The sequence below is a fragment of the Uloborus diversus genome, chromosome 2 (assembly GCF_026930045.1).
Source record: "Uloborus diversus isolate 005 chromosome 2, Udiv.v.3.1, whole genome shotgun sequence".
Taxonomy (NCBI): Eukaryota; Metazoa; Arthropoda; class Arachnida; order Araneae; family Uloboridae; genus Uloborus; species Uloborus diversus.
The window spans coordinates 16,688,847-16,714,140 of record NC_072732.1 but is presented as its reverse complement, the minus strand read 5'-3'; the positions used below and the strand labels follow the sequence as shown (position 1 = coordinate 16,714,140).

The following is a 25,294-nucleotide window of genomic DNA, read 5'->3' as shown; positions in this document are numbered from 1 at the left end:
CTTCTTAAATAAATTTTGTTGCCGTGAAAAGAATCCCAATCATTATCTGTATCTCTGTACATCTAATCTATCTATATCTGTATTTACATGACCATTAATATATGAATTATGTATATATATCACCATATTTATTTAAAATAATCTAATTTCTATATAATTATTGATCTATACTTATCTATGCCTGTTTGTACCTATACATATATCACTCTCTGCATTTACGAGTAGCTATTTAATTCTAACTGTCGATATATATCCGTATATACGTACGTGAAAATTCATCAAAAGCAATTTCTGAATCTATAACAATGAATCTGCGTTTATTATTATATATATATATATATATATATATATATATATATATATATATATATATATATATATATATATATATATATATATCCTACATATTTTTTGATCCAAATTGGCAATATTTCTATATTTATCAGTAAACAGGGTAATTCAAAACAAAAATGTCTGCATAAATGTAACTTTTGCGACCTTTCAGCCGATCAAACCAAAATTTCCCACATAGTTGTTAAAAAGTATACCCTGGATATCTAAACGATTTCAAACAATTCAGTGCTCACGGGCATGGTAACAGTAAGATAATTTCAAATTTTTGAATGGCAACACCTACGTCTTCCTTACAAAAACTGATCAGAACGTTGAAAAGTCATGAATGACAGGCGCATGAACAAACATTTCCAGTATAAAACATTTGCAAAGAAGTGTGTTGTAAGGATTTGAAATGGACATATGACAACACAAGAGAGGACGAGCTACGGAGCACTTAGAATAATTAAATGGTTTTGAATTATATAGTAGAAAAAGTAGTGATCAAGGGCAGGGCCCGATTTAGACATTTTAGGACAGTAGGCCTGGCGCACCTGCAAGGGCTCCCTGGAGCGGCACATTCAACAAAAGTGCAGTAGAGATGCAACTACTCCTTTTTACTTCCTTTTACAAAAAAAGAAGTATTGTATTCACGAAAAAATTTTCACTCAAAAATCGAACTTAATTTCCATTTTTCTCACCCCCGAATGAATGTTGAGTTTTTTTTTTTCGACCCAATCACACGTGGATATATGCCTAGGAACGTACAGACACTCGAAATATCCATTTTGACGACACCCGAGTTAATTACAACGAATTTTCTCGTGACGTCCGTATGTACGTATGTATGTGCGTATGTGTGTATGTGTGTATGTATCTCGCATAACTCAAAAACGGTATGTTCTAGAAAGTTGAAATTTGGTACGTAGACTCCTAGTGGGGTCTAGTTGTGCACCTTCTCTTTTGGTTGCATTCGGACGTTCCTAACGGGTTTTTTTGCCCCCTTTTGGGGGGAAATCATTGTTAATTTTGATGTAAACTCAAGTTGTGTTGTAATTTGTGGGACACTTGGCGATAAATCGCCAGTCTTTTGGTCGCCAAGTTTTGTCGCTGACTTGGTGAAAAATTTGGCGATGTTTTTTTTTTTAATATTAAATTTGGTTTCAACTTGGCCGCTGTTCGTGATATTTAGAGAGTAAACAATTGAATCACGTTAAAATTGCCAATTATGGGAAAATGGCATTAAATTGGAGTAAAAGGAAGGCATGTGATGCACACAACAGCTCGTTTCTAATTGCATATGGGCCATGCTATACAGTCTAGGGTACAATATCAAAAAATAGCTATTGTTATGTTAAAAGCCACAATGCTACACTTAATAAATCGCTATTGATGTATAAACACCATAACAAATTAAAGCCATATTTTAGTGCAAATTACTATATCGTTATCTCAAAGCAACAGAGGATACATTAGGGTTATTCCTAGGATTATATATCTTATTGTTGCTCTGAGGTGACGCTATGGTCTGCCATTTTTTGGGGGCTCCTGGAGATAGAGATTCCCTATGGACTCTATGTACCTATAGGTATACCAGGATCTGAACACAGAACACCAAGTGCTAATCGTTGCCAAGTTTCTTGAATCAGGTGCGCGAAAGTGTCAAAGCGCGACTTTCGTCTCACACACTAACTGTTCCTTTGCCATTTGGGATTTTTCAATACGCTGATCAATTTGAGCAAAGAAAAAAATGGGCCTTGCCATTCGAAAAATTTGAATTTCTCTCTCTGCTACCGTAACTGTGAGGTAATATTATCCCAATTTCCAACGCATACCTTGCAACAACGCTAAATTTTTTATCGATTAGTTAAGCAAAAAGCAATTGGAATTTCCTTTTTTGTGAAAATTTCTGTTCGAACTACCGTGTATTTATGTCTCTATATCTATCAATATAAATAAACCGCGCTCCTCATAACTCACAACCATGTCTATTAATTTCTAACAAAAAAGAAACTTTTGGGGGAAAATTTATTGTTACACACGCTTGACAATAATAATAATTAAAAAAAAAGCAAAACTAAGTTTTGCTATTTGCAACAATACATTGCAGGACAACAGAAGAATTAGTTTGGTGGCTGTCGCGAAACTGAGTCTAGAATTCAGCAGCATTTGGATCAGTTTGTAATTTCATCTTTAATCACTATTGTTTTGCTTTTATTCATGCTAAGAGTTAATCTGTTTCAAAACTGATCAACCGACCTTGACATTATCTGAATTTTCGCATTCTTTTTTACTTTTTTTCTCTCTACCTTTCTCTCTCTCATTTTTTCTTTTGATCAACAAGACTATAATCAAGAGGTAATAAGCATTCATAAAAATTTAGTCATGTTTCTTTCAAAGAATTATATTGAAACGAACTAAAATTAGAAACAACTTTATGTGTAATGCCTGAATGACATAAAGTAAGAAAATGTCTTACATGTACTATTTTTGCTGTAGTTTTTCAATGTATCTGGTAAAACATTCAAGCCTTCAATATAAATTACCTTGAAAATGTAAATTGCTCATCTAGTAGCTAGTTTTTAGTGTTTTCGATCGCATGAAGTATCGATTTTACAAGCTTTTTTTGTGGCTATGGGTTCATAAACTCGAGCGTAAATTATATGCATATGTATATTTTACAAAAATATTACTAATGTAATAAATAATGCACATGTTAATTGAATTTTGAAAAACATACTTGCTTTATTTTACAGAAAGCTAATGGAAACCCGGAACATTGCGCGGAAGTATTATGTGACGTTTCGGAATTTATTTTCCTTAGTAGCATTTGCTACATGCCCTACATTTGCTACAACACATTTGCTGAGCCCAGTAGTTCATGGTAGCATTTCGCGCTTCCACGCGGCAGGCCCGGGTTCGATTCCCGGGGTCGAGCATGGTCGACTCAGCCGTTCATCCCTTCAGTGAGTCCATAAAATGAGTACCAAGCGTGCTTGTTAACTAAAACCTGGGGGTTCCGCGTTCGGTTGACCAATCGGAACATCTGCATAGTTAGCATCCCAGAACCGTTGGTCAGGAAGACTGAGATGGGAAGAGTAGGCCTTGGCCCCCATGGGCTGTCGTGTCACTGAGCTTGATTTTAGCATTCGCTACATGATATTAAAATTATTTCTGTTGATATAATTGTTACTGAAAAAAAAGGAGTACTTTTACGCATAGTTATCTTTTAGCTTTTTCGAGGGTTTAAAGGGAAAGGAGCGTCGTAAATGAATAAGTCCAACAAGTGGAAATACACACCATTTTCCAGCAGTTTTCTACACAGAATGATACAGAGATATTAGTTGTTAATTATTCACCTAAGAAAGAAACTTTTGATTTTTATTTATTTATTAATTAATATATTTGAAAACTGGTCGGGATACACTAGCCAGGGTTAATAGGTGACAACTAACGAAAATAGCCAAACCGTTTCGTGAAGTTAGCCAAAACCTGAATGAAAATTGCTCCCCCTTTTGAATAGTTTAGAAAACCTAAATTGCTAAGACCTTCCTGTGTTTCTGTACACAAGATTTGTTATTAATTCTACATTTAATGTTTCAATTTTCTTATAAATCTACCATTTAAATAACTGACTGGATATCCTTTTTCAATCTTCTTATCTTTAAATTTTTCGATTTTTTAAATGCTTTCAATCTATGCTGCCAATCTCCTAAATTTAACATTCATAAACAAAAAAGGAGATGTAGCATTACTTATGGGAAACTTCCGTTTTCAGTTATAAAGCTTTTTGACTACAGTCTGGTAAACAGTTTCTTCAGACAACTTTAATTTAGGGACTAAGAGTATACTTTAGTTTGAGTATTTCTACTTACAGTTTCAGGACTTTTAATTTTTTCAATGAAAAATATAGATGTGGGATTTTAAAATCATGTAAAGCTATTTAAAGTGCAAAAAAAAAAAAAAAAAAAAAAAAAAAAAAACGAGCAATGGTTCGGCTAAAAAGTAATCAAAAGTAGATTTGGCGAATTCTTTAAACTTTTTTTTTACCAAGTGTCAAGGGCGGATTCAGGGGAGGGTCATAGGGTCAGCTGTCCCCACTGTGACGAAAATTTTATTGTGATTAGGTATTATTAAACTTCAGCTTATTCGACCCGAAAAAATACTAGTGAAATCAATGTTAGCCTTTTTTTTTTGGCTTGATTCTGTAAAAGATGTTTCTTCTCTACACGTAATACTTCATAGGATTGATTGTTCGTGTACTCGGCTATTGCTATTTTGAGTTTTTTGTTTATTTTCAACAAAATAATCACCAATAATTAGCTTAACGTTTTTTCGGAGCACTCTTCCACCTCAAACCACATGTGTGTGTGTGTGTGTGCTTTTTCCAACTGTTTCAAAACTGTATTAAATCTAAAGCTTACGGTAACATGTCCAGCTTGTCTGCCTAAAGAAATACGACTTTTGGTGAAAAAATTCAAGGAATATGATCTGTGGCGCAAGTTGCAGTATTGAATAATGAGGGGGGGATTGGAAAGGAATTTGGCCTCACTCGGGGGGGGGAAGAAATGTTCCGTAGCATATGAGTAGTGCACCCTTGGGGGGATAAGCATCCGTTCTTAACTGATGCGTTTTTACGTAGGAGGTATGACGCTGGACATTGAAACTTGACCCCCCTTACAAAACTTTCTGGTTCCGCCCTTGCCAAGTGTAATCAAAAAGAGCCAAACTGGCTAGTATTTGTCAAACCTAGCAACCCTCATTCTAGCATCTTTTTTGTGTAACTATCAATGATATCGTCTACTATTCTTCCAACTACTATTTAACAATGAATCTGTTGTTTTTCAGAAGTCCCGATGTGATCCGATGCTCCGGCAGGTGGGGTGCCTCACAGAGGATGGAAAAAAGTAAGTTTCTTAGAGACTCATTCCTCTTCTATGCAGTATTTGGAATAAAAAAAGCATGGGAACGATTGTTGAGTTTATACATGGAATAACATTGTTTCGTGCTTATAAGCACACATCAGCCCGGCACAGGAAGTGACTGTGCTGGTGATGGAAAACCTCTTAAGGAAGCCAAGAGTGCCAAACTAGTAGCTAATATAGAATTAGCACTGACAAGACGAGTGACTGAAGCAATGGTTTGGTTCAGTTCAAAGATTGAAGTTTATATGAGTTTATCTCTTTCCTTTTCTAATCTTGCAAAGTTTTACCCAGAAGTTTGAAATCCAAAACAACAGTAGCGAAAGTGGAGCCATGATCGGGGGGGGAGGGTGAAACCTAAATACCGTTTTATTAGCCCTCTTATCTTTTGGATAAATCTGAATTTCAATCCGATATTGGAAAAGATTGAGTTATCTTATTATCTTGGTGGTAACGTTCTGTTCACTTCTTCGGTTGCAGAAAAATTTAATTTACGTCGTCAGTTCTATGACGTCGTTCCGTTCTTTAAGCATTCCTAATCAGACAATAGATATATTGTATGTCATTTCCGTTCCGCTTTAATATGTTAACAAATACCGAGGAGTTCTTTGCGGTAACCAGAGACTACAGTTTCACCTTTGTTAGGGACCATGATTATGGAATAGCCATAGCAGAACTCAGGTGATAAACTCTCAGCAAACAAAATGCTTGTAGTTAACCTAGAGTGCCTTTAATATCAGAAAGACGATACTGAGTAAACATTTTCCCGCCAAAATCGTCACTCTGTATATAAGATTCAAGGCACATTAGTTTAGCCTAAGCTACGAATAAGAAGTGCAACAAACAGTTTATTAGTTTATTATGGATTTATAATCTAGCAAACACTCGAAACTTAATTAAGAAATAGAGCACTTCTGTTTTTTTTTTTTTTTTTTTTTTTTTTTTATTTCTTTATAATCTCAGCTCTTTCATAAATATAATTCTAAAGCAAGCAACAACGTTTTCCACTTTTTAAAAATATTTTTCCAAACACGAATAGTTCTTCAACAACCATGGATGAACCTGTTCTTTAAGTCGCAACCGCTTTTCGCGGCGAAAAAATACTTCCAGAAACTATTTCTATTCCTGGACAAAAACACAGCAAACGAAAGCAACCCTTGATCTAGAAGCGAAGAAGCAGCTTGAGGTCCTTGGTCTGCTTTAGAAACAAATTTGTTACAGCAAAAATTTAAGCAGAGCCCAATTAGCATAACAGTCGGATTTAAAAACTTAATTAATGACTCCTTTAATACAGACGATGAAAACATGGCAGACGTTTCCATTTTCACAAGTAATTTGTTACTCGCGAAAACTAGAAGAATGGTGTCGATGTTAAAATTTGTTTTTGCTGGGACACAAAATATTCTCACAAACACTTCAAACACTTTCTGGAGTGAACTAGCCTATGCCTTAAGAGATGGAAAACTTTTTCAAAAAAATCTTCAAGTATATTTACTCATCAAGAAAACATTTGTATGTCCATCTGTAAGAATAAATAACTTCAAAAAGCAGTCAAAACTTTATCTATCTATCAATCCGCATGCTTTATTGAAAGTACAGTTGAGCCCGCTTATTAGAATATCTGTTAAACGAATATCCCGCTCAATGTAATACATTTTCAATGTACCAAACCAATATAATGAGTTATATTGATCTCGGTTAATGGAATATCCTGCTTATTAGAATATTTTTTCTTGGCAAAATGGCTATTCCATTAAGCGGGTTCGACTCTATTGACACGTCCTGATTTACACGTAGGACAACTGGGTTCAGACCCAGGGGTCCCTAAGGACTATCGTCCCCATTTCTCTTCAAATTGACATTATATGTGAAAGAATTTTCATTAATTAGGTTTAAAAAATGCTAGAAACAAAATATCCGTTGAAATGTTTTTGTTTCTTTTTCTTCAATTTGTCCAATACTTCGTTAAAAGTAATTTGAGCAACAAAATTTCTCATAGAATTACATTGAAACTAAATTGCAGTTTTAACAAATAGAGAAATATTCTTAAAAAAGAAAAAAAATGTAGCCCTTTTAGTTGTGTTCATATCACTAATGAGAGAGGAGAGGGCCAGCATGAGATCAAGGGCAAGGGCCCCAGTATGGCTAGATGGGGCCCTCAGTATAGGGTTTAGTGCAGTCGCCAAAAAAACCAGTTGCAAGCGCAGGTGTTTATTCCTGATGCACGCAACATTTTAGGTCCAAAACATTGATATTCAAAATCGTAAAAAAAAAAATCAATCTCAGACATTCATTAAAACCATCTTATGAATCGTGAATGTATGACTAACAGCTACTCGTCATACATATTTTCTTACGATTTAATTAAACTGCATATTTTTCGTTTTCCACTTTGAAAAAATTCAGCCAGTTTTGCTATACATACTTTTTTATGCGCTTGAAAATAAAGTTGTTTAAAGTTCAATTATTTTTTTTCTGAAATATCTTAAATATTCCACTTTTTAATCGATATCGTTCTGCAGAATGAAAGATAAGCCTCTGCTTAGCTACCTAAAAACTTAAAACCGCCCTCTTTATAAATGCAAAGCGCTTTTTTTTTCCCCCTTCCTTGCCTTTTTCGACTTAATTAGGGCATTCATATTCATGCACTCGCAGCCTCCGTTTTTGAGGCACAAGCCAAAGTAATTAAAATGTTTTATATTCTGATTAAAAGAATCATTAATATGGAATATTCAAAACCTTAACGACTTTAAGACGCTGAAGATGAAGGGGAAAAAAACCGCTCGGGCGAAACTTGCAGAAGGAGGAGAAAAAACGAACTTCCTTTAACTTAGAAATTTTTCAATAAAAATTTCAGTCTTGGGCTGCACGCAATGTTTTAACTTAGCGACGTAAATGTCAGATAATTTTTTTGTTTCATTAAAGAGAAATTAAAACATGCAAAAAAAATAATAAATAAATAAATTACGTAAATATACTGCTGCAGGCAAAAATGCCTAACTAGAATATGCGTCAAAGTGGGCTCTTTTTAAACCGTGAGCAAATTTAATGAGTCCAGGTTTCAAAGTAGAAGTAGTAGTAGTTTTTTTTTACTCTCGCGGATCTACATTCCGAGCAGAGCTCAAAGAAGAACAAAGAAAAAAGATCGTCTGGATAAAAAGTTAGGAGAAAGTTACACAAACATGACTTTCTTTTAAAATTCAGATGGAAGCATTCATGAGAAGAATAAAAATGAAAAGGATTAAGCTCTCAGTGTTTACAGAGATTAAAAACCCGGATGTTTCTCGAATTTTTAAGCTCTCTTTTAGTAATGGGTTTGTAATTTAAATAACGTCATTTTTATTCTGATGACCTTGTAAAAACTATTTTTCTATAAAAATCTCGTTTTTCCCTCGTTTTCTGCAGGAAAAGTGGAAAGACCAGACGTTTACCCATTCCTAATCCTTTCTGTCTTTAGAACGTGTATAACACGTTTATAATGTTCTTTTGTAAAGTTTTTATATTTAAAAATGTGTGTACTTTCCAAAATACTTTAACAAAATGTTTTTTCTATTAAAATTAAGTTTCTATGAAAATTAAGAAAAGATAATGCACCATGCGTGAATTCCACAGGAAAAACATTGAGCAATAAAGATAAACATATAGCTTGCTAATGTTCTGGCTATTAAAAGTTTTTCTTATACAGACAGGTTAAAATAATAGTGGCGTAAGTCAAAAAGTTAATAGTTTGAGTTAAGCTAAGATTTGGATTTCTGCTTAATTTCTCGATTTAGTGCAACATTGCGCAGAAATATTCCAGACATATTGGTCAATGGGTAAGCACAAAAATTGTCAATTCACCCGAGCTTCTGTTGCGACGAGAAGGACACTGGTATAAGTCAAATTCCAGTTACATGATTGGATTAGATGCCAGAATTGTGTGCTATGTGTTAAGTCATACCCTTGCATTATGTAGGTCATTTAAAGTTGCTTTTAAACAAGTAGTGAAGTAACTTTGGATAAAAGTTTATGGAAAATAAAAATGTACTTATGTTTAAATACAAATCCTACTCTGAAAGTCATCATTTGATTTTTTGTAGATGGTTTTGCGAAACCTTCAGTTATTCGAAACTTAGTTAAGATTTACACTTACACCACTCTAATGCTAGACGTGTCATTTGTGAATCTCTCTCTTATAGTCCAAATCAGAAAAATTGAAATTTAAGAAATAAAGAAATACCTTTGTGAAGAAAGGTAAAAAAAAAATAAATAAAGGAAAATTAGTTTGAACTTTGACATCTTGAATTCAACTATGTATTTCGCAATCACGAGTGTCTGTATGTAGGCGTGTGTGTTTGTGTGTGGGGGGTATGTATATGTGTGTTGTCATGTGTGTTTGTGTCTGTGTGCTGGTACACGTGTGTGGGTAGTGTGTATGAATGTGTGTGTGTGGGGGGGGTATGTATGTGTAGGCATATGTGTTTGTGTCTGTGTGCAGGCATGAATGTGTGGGTAGTTGTGTGTATGTGTGTGTATGTTTTTGTGTGTGTATGTTTTGTGTGTGTATGTGTTTGTGTGTGTATGTGTGTAGGTGTATATATGTATATGCGTGTAGGTACGTGTATGTATGCGCGTGTGTGTAGGACATGGATGCAACCTGGAGACGGCTTTCGCTATAGGAGCAGCATCGTGAGGAGCCGGTCGACGGTGATGGTGCGAAGGGTGGCGGTGGGAAAATAAAATGATAGCACGCCAAAAACAGTCAAGTGAGAACAATAAGCAATCGTGATTGCTCAAAAAAAAAAAAAAAAAAAAAAAAAAAAAAACACAACAATGAGGCCACCTCCTTTGCATTGAAAAATCCCGAACCAGTCTATGCAGTTCTCTGCAAATTCGTGAGATTTAACTTCGTAATATTCTTTTTGACTTTAATTCTTCTTTTGACACAAAGGCCAGAAATAAATAGCTGAGTCATTTTTTGTTTTTCCTTGTATGCTGTTGAAACACATTTCAAGTTGAAATTGGTCCAATAATGAACAAACATAAAATGTAATACAATACCGACTTCAAAAACGTGATAAAAAAAAAAAAAAAAAAAAAATACTATGACGCAAGGATTTTGTCCTGTTAAAATTCTAGGATTCTAGGCAAAAAATATTTTTAGGTCATTTATGTTTTTCAACTGCTTTCTAATATTTTATACCACGCATTATTTTTATTGTTGAAATCAGGTGGTCATTACCGATAAATAGTAATCTGGTCCATTAAAATGGCGAAAATGTAAAATCAGAATTATTAGAGATAATTTTCGGGATTTTTTTTCTTCCACTTCTCAATTTCTCCAATGATCACTGGTTTCACTTTTTTCACGTAGTTAACGACTCTCAAATGTTTTTTTTTTTTTCCTGTTTAAAGCAGGATACTAATTCTGAATCGACGATACCTAAAAACTTAATTTCGAAACAAAAATTCGACTTCTTTTTCGCTTTCTGATGAAACTCCGATAAAATTCAAATTGCTGAAATAATAAGGACTGCAAAAAAAGTACGAAAAATTACCTGACCGAAAAATTCTCGCGTAATTGCTAATCCAATAATTCTGAGTCAATAAGGACTGAACTCCAACCTCGCTTCTGTCGGAAAAAACAGATAAGTTGTTTCTTAGCTCAAAAGTTTTAAATAGTTCTTGTTAATCATGCGCAACTCATCATAATGCAGTGAGCCCCTTTTTTCCCATTCATAATCATCTTAATTTCTCTCGATGTGTAATTTTAAGTTACTTTAATAAGGCGAGACTTTTTTTTCTGTAAGTGGGGAAATCCAATGCGAAACTTTTGGAGGATGAGGAAAAAAAAGTCGCTTAAGAGTACTTAAAAAAACAGAGATTAAAAATTGAGCTTGGCAATCATAAAAAAAAGTTTTTCTTTTAAGCGTTCTGAAGAAGAATATTTCAGTGGATTTTTTTAACGATATTTTTCTCAGGGTTACTTTATTTAATCGAACTTAATGACGTTAGAAGCTCGACAATGAAAAATGACGATTGTCAGAAAGGTAGAATGTTCTCAATATTCTTCCATTCGTGTGATAGAAATAACTAAAAATATATTTTTGATTTAGTTCAAACACACACATATATACAGATATTTAGATTTATAAATATACTAGCTGTACCCGACGCGCGTTGCTACGCCAACAAAAAAATACATCATTATACCGATTTTCATGACAATCGGTTGAACGGGGCAGAAGTTGCTACTCTGCAGTGCCCTCTGGTGGCGAGTGGCTTCAATGAGCATATTATGCATCTTCTCCGCGGAAAAATACATATATATAGCAATTTTCATAATAATCGATCCAGGTATCAAGTGAAGCCGTGACTCTACTCAAATTTTGTACTCACGCAGTTTGCAAGATCAATCAATCGCTAAAAATATCAAATAGAAAAAGTTTTAAATCCCCCCGTTGCATGAAAAGCCATAAAACAATAAAGAAAGAATTTATTTTTTCAAACTCAAGAGAAATGGCAACAGCTAACTTCTTATCAATGAGATCTTTCACGCGAATTAATTTCTGCAGCCGATAATTTTATTCGTATTTATCCAATGGATTGTGACTTAAATTGGAATAAAAAAAGAACTATCGATCGGAATTTTTTCGAACTGGTCTGTAAACATTCTCAGTACCAAAAATTAACAAACGGTGAAAGTTTCAGCCAAATCTGCCGGGTAGTTTTTGTGTTCATGGATAACATACAGACAAACATTCATTTTTATATATATAGATATGTAGATTGAGAAAGATAAATAATAAAATTAATAAATTATTAAATTAAAAAATAAATGAATATCTAATAATGATAATAACAATAATAATAATGAGGATTCAATTTGCTGTGAAACTTACATCGCTGCCATAGCACAGTCAAAATTGAGTGGAACGATATGAGAATGCAAAATAGTTATGAGTAGCAATTAAGATCTCATTAGAAAATTGTAAAAAACTTGCGAACACTCAGACCAGGGGACTCCAACGCTATGTTAGAGTATGCTGACGAAATCGCCTATCGTTTTAAGAATGCTCGCAGAAGTATAATTAAAAATATATATATATTAATTTGAATTTTTGGCATCTTGAATTCCAATTATGTTTTTCGCAATCACGAGCGTGTGTGTGTATGTACACAGTTAAAAATTCAGGAAGATTTTCTGGTAATTGTTACTGTAAAATGGCGGACTGAACGCATCGCTGATTTTTACGGTAATTTATACCGGAAAAATAAGCGATCCCAGCTCCAATTGGTTGCTGTTGCCTACCGAGGAAACCGTTAAATTTTACAGTAGCATTTGATTTTTACGGTGATAGTTACAGGCAACATGGATGCCAGTAACAATTACCGTAAATTTTCCAGAAAATTTTTAACAGTGTATGCGTGTGTGTGTTTGTGTAGACGCATGTGTGTGGGTGCGTGTGTGTGTATGTATGCATGTGTGTGCGTGTTGTGTATGCAGTGCTGTGTGTGTACGTGCGCGCGTGTATAGGCGTTCGTTAGTGTGTACGTAGGCATATGTGTTTGTGTCTGTGCAGGCACGAGTGTGTGTATGTGTATGTGTGTGTCGGAGTATGTGTTTGTGTCTGTGCGCGGGCATGCGTGTGTGTATGTGTGTGTATGCGTGTGTGTGTAGGATATGGACGCAACCAGGAGACGGTTTTCGCAAGAGGAGCAGCATCGTGACGCCGGTCGACGCGACGGTGGTGCTGCAGAGGGTGCTGGCGGGAAAATAAAATGATAGGAATTCAAAACAGTCAAATGAGAACAATAAGCAATCGTGATTGCTCAATAAAAATATTTCAGCCTTAAAAAAAGCTATGTGGAAGCGTTCTCATTTTCAATAAAATTTGGTGATTGTGTGTCAGGATCACAAACAGATGTGGATTCAGAGAAAGGGATCATGAGGTTCATGACATGCTTCCACTTTAATTGACCAAAGAATTCCTAAAGCTAAGTTTTAGATACATATCTCGAAAAACGCCGATCCCCCATTAAGGACAAAAAACGATTTTTAATAGCCCTCCTCCGGCAAAGATCCCCCCTCCCCTCCCCAAATCCGAAGCTGGATCCCTCTTAATCTCAAGTATCAAAATATCCACCATCATTGGCAGCCGAATCTGATTTCAAATGCATTTATAAAATAAATGTATACATAAATCTATTGCACGAAACATTTAAAAAGTCTAACTCTTGCATTATCTTAATGTACCCCAATCTGTAGCATTTGGTCGATTTCAGCCATTGCTTGAAATTTTGTTGCTCGATTGTAAGATTCGGCTTGGGGTCGTTTCCGAAATTTTAAAAGTATTTTATTCTGAAAGAGCATGCTTAAATACATAGAATGACCATTTTTTATATAATTTATTTATGTTTAATATTTTTAAAAAAATTACTTAAATCGGTGCGCTTTCATTGTTTACACTTCTGTCGTGTGACATCACAAATGATGAAATGCCATTCAATGTTCCCATTCATAGAACAAAATATTTAATTCGCATCTTTACTCACGTGTATTGGCAACGATATGGTTGGTAGCAAGCGTAGAGCGCAATTTTAATTCGCTGCTTGATTATCATAACGTGGAAACGTAGTAGAAAGATGCGCCAAATTGCATCATTTGTGACGTCATAAAGACCACGCCTTGTTTGAAGAATCGGACATTTTGAAAAATTAGTTTAAAATAAGACAAAAAATTAATTTGAATTTTGTCATCTTGAATTCATATTATGTTTTTCGCAATCACGAGTGTGTGTGTATATGTAAGCGTGTGTGTTTGTGTGTGGGGTGTGTGTGTAGGTATGTGTGTTTGTGTCTGTGTGCAGGCATGAGTGTGTGGGTAGTTGTGTGTATGTGAGTGTGTGTTTGTGTGTGTATGTGTTTGTGTATGTGTGTAGGTGCATGTATGTGTGTGTAGGTGTATATATGTATATGTGTGTAGGTGCGTGTATGTATGCGTGTAAGTGTAGGATATCGACGAAACTTGGAGACGGTTTTCGCTAGAGGTGCAGCATCGTGAGGATCCGGTCGACGGTGATGCTGTGGAGGGTGCTGGTGGGAAAAATCAAAGGAACGTTAAAAACAGTCAAATGAAAGCAATAAGCAATTGTGATTGCTCAAAAAAAAAAAAAAAAAAAAACTGTTGGGAAAATGAAAGTATTTTCTGGGTCCATGTAATTTTTTTTTTTTTGCTCATTCCATCCATTTTAGTGACTAAAAGTAGTATTTTTGACTGAAGGAAACTACCTCATTCCAACATTTTCATTGGCTGCTTAAACGCCATCCATAAGCTCTCCATAATATAGAAAGAAATTGCAATAATTTAATAGACCGCATTTCTACTGTTTCAATTGAAGATACTGACAATATTTTCGCTTAAAGGAAAGACTCCTTGTTTTTACTACTGTTAGAGAAGATGCCAAAAATATTTCCGTCTTCCGTGTACTCTTTTTTTTTTTTTTTCAGCCACCGATTTTCGGATGTTGAAGTACTTGACTGCATGCACTGCATGCATTTTCCGGACGCAAATGACGGGTCGTAAGCTAAAATATGCCGATTTGGAGGCGAGTTGGCGTTTCTTGATGGCCTTCGCAAAAAGCAAAACGCTGCCTTGCCAAACTGTTTAGTCATTCTTTTTCCAAAGTATTGGAGATTCGCTCAAAAATATTGATGTGGCTTTTGAAGTTCTGTGCAACCGCACGTTTGCGTGTTTGCGGGAGTTCGTAGTGTTTCTTAAATGGTCCTCTTAGACTAGGACTCTAACCCATTTGAATTTTTCCCTAAGCTGATAGCCGTTTTATAGTTCAAATCGTTCAAAAACCAATTATGTGCGAATCAATGAAATGATGGGTTTGTGTTTTTGTTGACGTGAAAGGTTTAAGAGACATTTTCTACGCTCTAACAGTTCATTTTGCAGTAGGGTAGACCGGCCAATGAGTGAGCACCTAAGAGTAATTTCATTTTCAAGAAAAAACTCATGACCTCGTTAAAAATTGCGGCATTTGGTTCATGACTAAAAGTTTCACAATTGATCAATTTAATTATCTTGAAAAAATTGATTTAACTTTTGCGGTTTTGTGCAAAAACTTTTTTTGAAGTTGATGTGCGTCAACTCAGTAACTGAACACCCATTTGGAAATACCCAATTATCCGAATTTTTGATTATTCGAATAGGGTCCGGTTCTAATTGATTCGGATAGTGGGAATTCTAATGTGTATAATGTCCGTTAACTATTTTTTTTATCATAGTCCTACATTGCAATATTCCATGCAACACCATAAATTATAAAAATTGTGTGTGGTGCAGTGAAGTAAAAAAAGTTTTTAAAAATTTAGAACTTTTATTTCCATGGTTAAAACTGGCAGTAATTGTAGTTAAATAACTAGCTGCTTTGCCCGGCTTGGCCCGGTTTACCTTGAAAATAAAAATTGTGTCAACTGACTCATATTCAACAATCAGGCTTAAATACATAAATTTAAAAAAAAAAAAATAAAAAAAAAAAAAAAAAAAACATCATTCAAAAATTTTCCTCCCAAACAACGACGAGAAATATTAAAATACTTTTAGGAAACTAAATCGAGAAAGATGGATTTAATAAGCATAACCAAGGACACACAAAATAAAACAAGTTTAAAGAGTTAAAATGCGAAAGAAAATGGTTAAAAAAATTTGAATGGAAATGAGACTTTTTTTAACTTGATTTAAAAAAGGCTTGTAACCTTTCTTCCTTTCGAGATAGAAGCTTATTTTTCCGACCATAGGTCTTGGACAGTTCCTTCCCTTTTTATTAATAGATATAATGAAGAAAGTAGTGCCGAAATTTCAGCGAAGCCTAAAAAAATTTGAACTAAAAACGCAAAGAACACCCGCCGTAATTGAGTTAGAGCATTGAAACAAATTGCGTAGGACGCGGAAAATTCTACCCTTTCCAACGATATGTAATATAAATATATGCAAGTAATTTTTCGCCCCCATATTCGAGAATGTATGTGAAAATTGGACCTAAATTGGGGATAAAAAAAATACTCGTCGAATTATTTTCGAACTGGCCTACAAACCTTTTCTGGGCTAATAGAAAGATACTGAAAATTTCAGCGAAATCGGCCGGGTAGTTCTCGAGTTTTCTTCGCTCAAACAAACAGACGCTTTTTAGAGACTTCATTTTATACTACGTAGAGATTTATTTTACTTCCCATTTCTCACCTGGGACAAAGTGACCCTGTGTGAAAAGTTCACGTTAAATCCAGCTTGATACCTCATACAAGTACTTTTTTAGTTCTATAATTAGGGGAATGTGGGGCAAAGTGAAAGAGTTAAGATGACTGAACTTTTTCAAAATGAACAAATTGTAAAATTGGTTTAGAAAATCACAGTACATAAAGAAAAAAAAAATTTATTTTTAACAAAACTTGCATTGAAACAGCATTTTTTATTTTTGGCAGCAAATTTGAGCCTTCAAAAAAAAAAAAAGTGGAAAATTTTCACTTTTTTTTTTTGGGGGGGGGGGGGGGCAAAGTGAACAATATATTATTTTTTGTAGTGAAATATTTTCTATTTGATTATAAAAAATATGTTTGATCAAATGAATCTGTTCAAGCTTTGCAACTTTAATTTTAACTGTAGGTGCTGCAGTTGGGAAACTGATATATATATATATATATAGCATGTCTGTTTAATTTGTCTCTCTGTTGTTTTGTTTCTTCTGAGGTCTTGTACTTAGTTCGTTTAGCCTTGTTTTGAACGTTATTTCTTGACTCTTGAAATCAAATGATTAACCTTAATTTCTTTAGTATCATTTACAAATGTTTTAGTTGCTTTTAATATTTTAAGTAAAATAAAGGACGTTTTTATGAACTTTTTTGAGTTGTGGACTGAATTGCAAATTTTCTGAAAATAGCACATGTAGTTACGGTACACGTAGTAAATAAAAAGTTGAATGAATAAATGAAAAGGTACTGAAAAAGTTAAACGAATAATTAAATAAATTAATTAATTAATGTATGAAGAAAACTAAATGAGTGAGTAAAAAGAAGAACGAAAATGAAAAATAAGTGAATGAATGAGTAAATAAATGATTTATTAAAATAATGTTTTTAGATAAAGTAATTAGTAAATAAAAACGTAAGAGATTCAATAAATGATAGAATAATTAAATGAAATTAACTATTTCATTTTTCCCCATTGATTTATTAAAATAATGTTTTTAGATAAAGTAATTAGTAAATAAAAACGTAAGATATTCAATAAATGATAGAATAATTAAATGAAATTAACTATTTCATTTTGCCCCATTGATTTATTAAAATAATGTTTTTAGATAAAGTAATTAGTAAATAAAAACGTAAGATATTCAATAAATGATAGAATAATTAAATGAAATTAACTATTTCATTTTGCCCCATTGATTTATTAAAATAATGTTTTTAGATAAAGTAATTAGTAAATAACAACGTATGAGATTCAATAAATGATAAAATAATTAAATGAAATTAACTATTTCATTTTGCCCCATCGACTTTGAAATGCAAGTACTTGTTTAGTTGGACAAAATATTCAAAATACAAATAAGCCCTATATTAACTTAATAATACTGCACCAAATATTAGAAGGTCTCAATTAATATTTAAAACGTTAATAACATGAACTTTATCATCTTAAAGGGGTCCGGGACACATTTAAAAAAAAACTTTTATTATACAGTTTAGATTTTTGAAACTTTTTGCACTGATTCAACATCTATTTAGTAAGGAAAATCATAACATAAATATTTTTTATAAAATTTCTTTTAAATTTATTTTATTTTATTTATTTTTTTTAATGGGGTTGCTTTAAAGTGCTAAAACTCAAAGTATTCTTGGTCAATTTTCAAATTTTTTTCAAAAAATTATGCAGAAATATCTAAGCTTTGATTTTTATTTGGCGATTTCCAAAATATTTATTCAATAAAAAATAAAAAATATTTGAAGAAAAATTTCGAAAAATTCAAAGATACGTTTTTTTTAAAAAAAAAATCATATTTTTTGAAAAAGAAAAAAAATAAAAAAAAAGAAAACGTTTTTTTTTTTTTTAATTTGCCGAACAAAAAATAAAGTCAACTGTTTGAAAAAGATATGCTCTAAATTTCATTACTTTATCTTTATCAATTCTTGACTTAGAAGAGTTTGAGTGCAAAAAATAGGGGAAAATTGCATCATGGAGAAACACGCGTTTAAAGTTTTAATGTTAACTATGTAAATGCAGGCAACAAAAATAATTACATCTCTCGTTCTAATTAAGATAGAAACAAGATTCCAACGTTCTTTTAAGCAGAAAAAAAATGGAATTTTTCTTTCAAAAGCTTTTAAAAAAAATGCAAAAATTGACGATTTTTGTGTCCCGGACCCCCTTAAGTAGCAAAAATAATTTTTGACTTACAAAAAAATATTACAATAAGGGTATCAATTTTTGAAAATAAATGATTTATTAAATTAATGATTTAAAATAGAGTAATTAGTGTACCTGTAGTTAAAAATAAATAAAGTAGTAGTTACCTGTATTGTCATATACTTTCACCTTCTGCGGAACTTCTTTCCTGACTGGAATAGACTGTATGTGCAACTATATAGTTAAAATAATACCAGATAGGTGGCGCTAAAAGCTGAGTAAATATTTCACCATTTCACTTTTACCCGATATGTCACTTTGCCCCACATTCCCCTACAATTTTTTGGTTTTAACGAAAATAATTTAGAAATACTTTAGAAAATTTTAAAAATATGCAATACTTTACTGATAGTTCTCCCATTTTATGCGAGTGGACCTGATAATAACAAGACTAAAATGTGAGTGACTCAAAGTCACCCATGAACGACTGTACCCTCTATCGCAGAAAACTATTTTCAATCTTTTTTTTTTTCCTTTTTCGAAGTAGAAAGAGAAATCAATAAACGCAGAGAAAAAAACGCCATAAACACAGAATGAATAACGGTAAAAGTAACACAAGTTAACGATCTCAGATTTCATTCATTTAATATTAGGTAACATTGCTCCTTTTCTTAGCTTCCGTTAGACATATTGGGTGAGGGCGAAAAAAAAATGGCATTATTCCATTCACGCCACTCCAAGCACGTTCTCTCCTAACAACCCCTTGCAAAGCCTTCTGAAGTAAAGGAATCAGGGAAAGGGGCGTCTGTGGAATCTCTAAAGCCGAATTCCGTGACTTACCCCCGGATTACCAAAACATGAGCTTTTCTGCAGGGAGTAGTCATTCTGGATTGCATTCAACGCCAGGGAGCATTTGAAAAACTCGTAACTAGGAAGCCACGCTTCTTTTTGCCTGTTTGGCGGACTGATTTGAAAATATGGGGTCCGTTCTTTGGGCTCCGTCGTCAGCTTTTTCGAGCTGATCCATTGAACTTGGTTGGACTGTAAACCAGCTAACTTCAGATATTGTGAATAAAAATGACAACAACGTGTATAAAGTACAAAAGTAGTATAAAAGAGTTAAAAACTCAGCAAACAGCTGTTTCGGGGCTGTCACATGCAAGCCCCTTCATCAGTGCTAAAAAGAAGAATTAAAAGTCCACACAATGTGAACCGAACGATAAATGGATCGTGGCATTTATCGTTGTACTTTATACACGTTGTTGTCATTTTTATTCATTCCATAGTACAAAGTTTTCGACTGCTTTTTTGCAATCCAGATATTGTCTAAAATAAGATTTTTTTTTCTCCCTCGACTTTTTTATTATTCCGTAGTGGACATTTAAAGGGTTTGAAGTTTTTAAACGGGGAGAAGATTTTCTCTCCATGTTCCCGTTCCCTTCTTGCAAGTCCTGCTCATCTTCTTTCTTGTATTGGCTCTTCACAAATGTGTGAAGAGCAGGATCTCATTTACGAGGATCTAGCGCGTTGGGATCTTTTGAACCTGATATAGGCTTTCCTACACCAGGGGGATAGGATAGGCAACAAACTGCATCCGTAGAGAGAGAAAAAAAAGTATAACGCCAATATTTTCCACAAATTGAGAAATTCCCCAACCCACTATTCAAACCCACCCACTAACTACACAACTTGCAAAACGTTCTAATTGCCTCTTAAAAAGTTACCATCATGGAGTCAGCGGGTTTACAGTATACGCCAGTGATTCTCAACCGGTGGTCCGACGGACCAACACCGGTCCGTAGAAAAATTTGACCGGTCCGTATTGATTTTTTCTCGTCCACGCAAAAAAATTTCCTTAATATAAAAAAACAACAACATAATGTTAATATACTATACGATATTTTTAAGTGAATTTCGTGATTCATTTTAGGCGATTTTTTACAAATGTTTATTTACTTGTGTATACTTACTAAAATTTCTTTTTTATCTTCAAGTTTAAATATAATTTGACAGTTTTTTCAAAAAAAAAAAAAAAAAGGTAGGGGGGCTTCACTTGCTATAAAATATTTTGTTTTCAAGGTATTAATGGTCAGAGTTTTATTTTCTTTCCCCGGCAAAAAAGAAAAAAAAAGTGCTCCTCATCACTCCTAAAATTTTTTATCAAAAGCTTTTGCCGATCTATGGATCAAAGGGGTTGATAAACGCTTTTCTAAGTCATCGACATACAGCTGGTATAGTTTTTAAATAATTAATTATAATTTTTCATTCACTATAAAATTAGCAAAACAATAATCATAATAATTCCTCCTTTTTTTTTCATTTTCGCTACTTGAAATTGTTAAAAGTTAAACAAATAATTGAATAAATGCATATCTTTATTTCTTTAAGATTTCTTTTTAATTTTTCCAATAAAAATAGATTTTTGAAAACTCGTTCTGAATATATTTATATAAAAGAAATTTCATTGTGCGTTATTTGATATAATAATAACACTTTGGGATGATGTATTTCTTGAATTTAGATGTTCGAAAAACGTTAGTTATCTTAAATTAAATGTTTTACAAGTTAATATCAAAAATGAGTACCTAAAAACTGTAGATTACCAATGGAATTAAATTTCTGTTGATGCTTATTTGAAACACGTTGGCCTATCAACTTTCGTTTATACTATATTTAGTAATATATATATATATATATATATATATATATATATATATATTAAATATTTTTCGCAACAGAGTGTAATTTGATTTAAACTTAATTTGCATTTCGCAAAAAGTTTCGCTGCAATTAGTTAATTTCCCAAATTTACTATCAAATTTTAATACTACCTTAGAAGAGGACATCCGAGTGTTATGTTAAATTTACGATGTCATATCAATGAGTAAAACGAAGTGGAAGGAGTGCCTCACTCGAACATTTTAACTCTATGACTATACAATTTAATTAACTGCGATATCAATTAAAATATTTAAATTCCGATTTTGCTATCATCTTACACAGAATACAGTAAACGTTTAAGAAAGTGGAAACTAAATTTTTCAAGCATTAGGCATATTTTCATATTGATTCCGTTGTATATGCCAACCGAATTTTTGGAAATTAAAAGAAAGAAAAAACACTCAAGTATACAATGCTTTACGATAGTTTTTCCGTTTAAAAAAGGATTTCAAGCCAATTGAAAATAACTTCTCTAATCAAATAACAAAACTTAAATGATTATTAGAGTAACACAACTTAGGCGGGGAAAAAAATGGTTTATGACTCATTTGTGGGTCGCACCATATAAAGGGTGTCCCAAAATTAACGCAAGATTTGAATTTGCCACCATTTTTTCCATAAATTGTTGGCAGCCATGAAAAAAGAACAATTTGACAGTTGAGAGTTTAGGGTTAGTAAAAATGGGGTGTTATTGCACCATACAGCTAGAGAGAGTGAAACATTTCAATGACTGCATAAGGCATTTCCTAGTCGCGTACTCTCTCATTTCGGTCATCAGAATTGGCACCCTAGATCGTGTGATTTAACATTTTTAAATTTCTTCTTATGGGATTATTTGAATTCAAAGGTCTATGTCAACAAGTCCACAACCACCCGTGCATTACCGTGTTGCGATACCGAGCGCCGATAACAGTAACTGCTTGACCAGCCTCAACTTTCATTATTTTTGAAACAATTGTTCAATAATGAAAGCGCGTTATTGTATCGTATAACGCTCCATTTTTGATTACCCTAAACTCTCAGCTGTCAAATTGTTCTTTTTTTTAGGGTTGCCAACCATTTATATCAAAAATGGCGGCAAATTCAAATCTTGCGTTAATTTTGGGACACCCTTTAGAAACGAAACATTGACTTGGAAGTTCTGTTCAGCAAATTGACTTCTTTGGAACCAGACTTAAAGTTCTTTTTTCAAGCCATTTGTGTACCGTCCCTGTATGATGCCTAAAAAGTCGAAACAAACTTCTTCCCTGACTTGTGAAAAAGCCTAAGGAGCAAAACCATTTTCTCCTGAATATTGGAACAGCAAGCCGCCGCTTGGCTATTCCAACAAATACCATAGGATTTTTTTTATTTTTTTCGAAAAGTTTCTTTTTTATTATTTACCTTGCATTTATTCCGTCTTTTATGCTCAATTTGAGGCGAACGCTCAAAGCATTTTTTTTTTTTTTTTTTTTTGATCTATTTTGCCCTTATTTATCGTTTCGTGAGAAATCTAAAATTAAATCTATTCAAGGATTTTTTTCTTCTTCAGATATTGGAACGATGGTACGAAAAAATTCAGCTGAGAGATCAAATTTCCAATATTTCTGACTGTTGAATAGAAGACTGAACTTTCTACAAAACATGATAGCTTATATATAGATAAACTAGCCGTACCCGCACGTTTTTGCCCGTGGAAGAAAATTGAAAGGTCATTTGGTTCGCCCGTATATTTACAAATAATGTAATTTTTAATCGATGATGAATTTCTCGCCAATTTGCTATGTTAGTTTGCTCGCCCTTGTTATGATAAGTTGCTCGTCCACGTTATGATAATTTGTTTCTCCACTTTATGATAATTTGCTCGTCCACGTTATGGTAATTTACTCGTTCATGTTATGATAGTTTGCTCAGTAAAATGTTCTTACAATTGGAATAGAAAAAGAAGAAAAACAAATTTTCGAAAAATCGCTTCAAGGAGCACACTCTCATGCTACAAACTAATTTTTTTACCAAATTTGATGAAAATCGGCCGAACAGTTTATGCGTTATGCGCATCACAAAGATCCAGGCAGAGATCCGGACTGATATCCAGACAAACTTTGAGCTGTATTATTAGTAAATGTAAGAGTGTGTGCAAAAGTGGGTATATGTACATGTATTAGGGGAACGGACGTGTAAAAACATGGTAATGTTTACTGCAAATCGTGTTTTTTTTTCCTTAAAAAAATAATTAAAATGGAATTATTTTAGGTAACGAGCAAGGTCAATGTTTAATTTAACATAAAGTGATACATTGAAAATATTATTAAAACAATCTACAAACCCTAAACAACAGTTTTAAGGTATAGTTATATGTTGAGCCTTAAGTTTTTTTTTTTTTTTTTTTTTGGTGCTTTGAGCCGCTGCGTTGCCTTTTTTTATTTTTATTTTTGTGAGCAATGCAAAAATGTTAAATGAATCAAATGCACTGAAATGAATCAAATGCACTGACACTATGACAAACGTTACTGAGGTCATACGAGTATTCTCGATGCAAGTTAAATTGGATGCAGCGAAACACATATCTAATAGATATCGTTTTCGTCCGAAACCGAAATTTGCAGTTCTTGAGCAAAAGCCAAGCCTATGAAAAGAAAAATCTACTTCAGAAGGTGATGAAGTTAACGGGGATTTTTTGCAGAATGTCCCCAGTTGTTTAATCTCAGTAAAACCAACTGCACCGATGCAACAGCACGTGTTTTCATCAATAACATTATTTTTTGAGCAAAAATCCTTTCTCATTCCATATGAGCAATGCTTTTTCATTACGCGTTCGACTTTTTTAAGGCACACTTTTGCGTACAAAACGATAACTGCTAACTAGTTTCTGACTTTGTAGTGCTCTGCAATCGATGTATGGAATTCGGGAAAATTACTAATTCAAGTAACAAAAGCAGTTCTTCCTGTAAACAATAATTTTTCTATTTGACATTAAAATTAATTTTTTAGGAAAATAAAGTCAATCCCGCGGGATCCCAGGATTGACTAATTACAATCCCGAAACCCCGCGGAACTGAATTTGGTGCGGGATTGGAAACCCTAATTCATAGTAGCATGAACTCAAAATCACACGTTGATATCTTCTATATATATATAAATGAATGTTTGTCTGTATGTCATCCATGAACTCAAAAACTACCCGGCAGATTTGGCTGAAACTTTCACCGTTTGTTATTTTTGGTACTGGGAATGTTTATAGACCAGTTCGAAAAAAATCCGATCGATAGTTCCTTTTTTATTCCAATTTAAGTCACAATCCATTGGATAAATACGAATAAAATTACCGGCTGCAGAAATTAATTCGCGTGAAAGATCTCATTGATTAGAAGTTAGCTGTTGCCATTTTTCTTGAGTTTGCACAAATAAATTCTTTCTTTATTGTTTTATATCTTTTCATGCAACGGGGGGATTTAAAACTTTTTCTATTTGATATTTTTAGCGATTGATTGATCTTGCAAACTGCGTGAGTACAAAATTTGACTATAGTCACGGCTTCACTTGATACCTGGACCGATTATTATGAAAATTGCTATATATATGTATTTTTCCACGAAGAAGGTGCATAATATGCTCATTGAAGCCGCTCGCCACCAGGTGGCACTGCAGAGTAGCAACCTCTGCCCCGTTCAACCGATTGTTATGAAAATCATCAGTATAATGACGTATTTTTTTGTTGGTGTAGCAACGTGCGTCGGGTACAGCTAGTGCTAGATAAAAATTTAACAGCTGAAGCACTAATTATCACATATGGTGATTATTTTACATAATTAAAAACTGAGAGTATGTACCTATCTATATATTTATCTATCAATCTATGTCCGAGTTACTTCTCCCGAACACCAGAAACTGACCATCGAACCAGGTATCGATAGATTCATAATCCTCCCGTTTTTATGTTTGGCTATTTAAC

The 25,294-nt window shown here is 33.5% G+C and overlaps 1 protein-coding gene across 1 annotated transcript in view; it reads left to right on the top strand.

Annotated features, from left to right (window-relative positions):
• LOC129216881 (protein dissatisfaction-like) overlaps positions 1-25,294 on the top strand; it is a 109,555-nt gene that overhangs the window by 7,658 nt on the left and 76,603 nt on the right. Inside the window, exon 2 of the mRNA XM_054851096.1 lies at positions 5,182-5,240. Within this exon, the coding sequence (XP_054707071.1) occupies positions 5,231-5,240 (10 nt within the window). The 5' untranslated portion in view covers positions 5,182-5,230. The remainder of the gene's footprint in view (positions 1-5,181; positions 5,241-25,294) is intronic.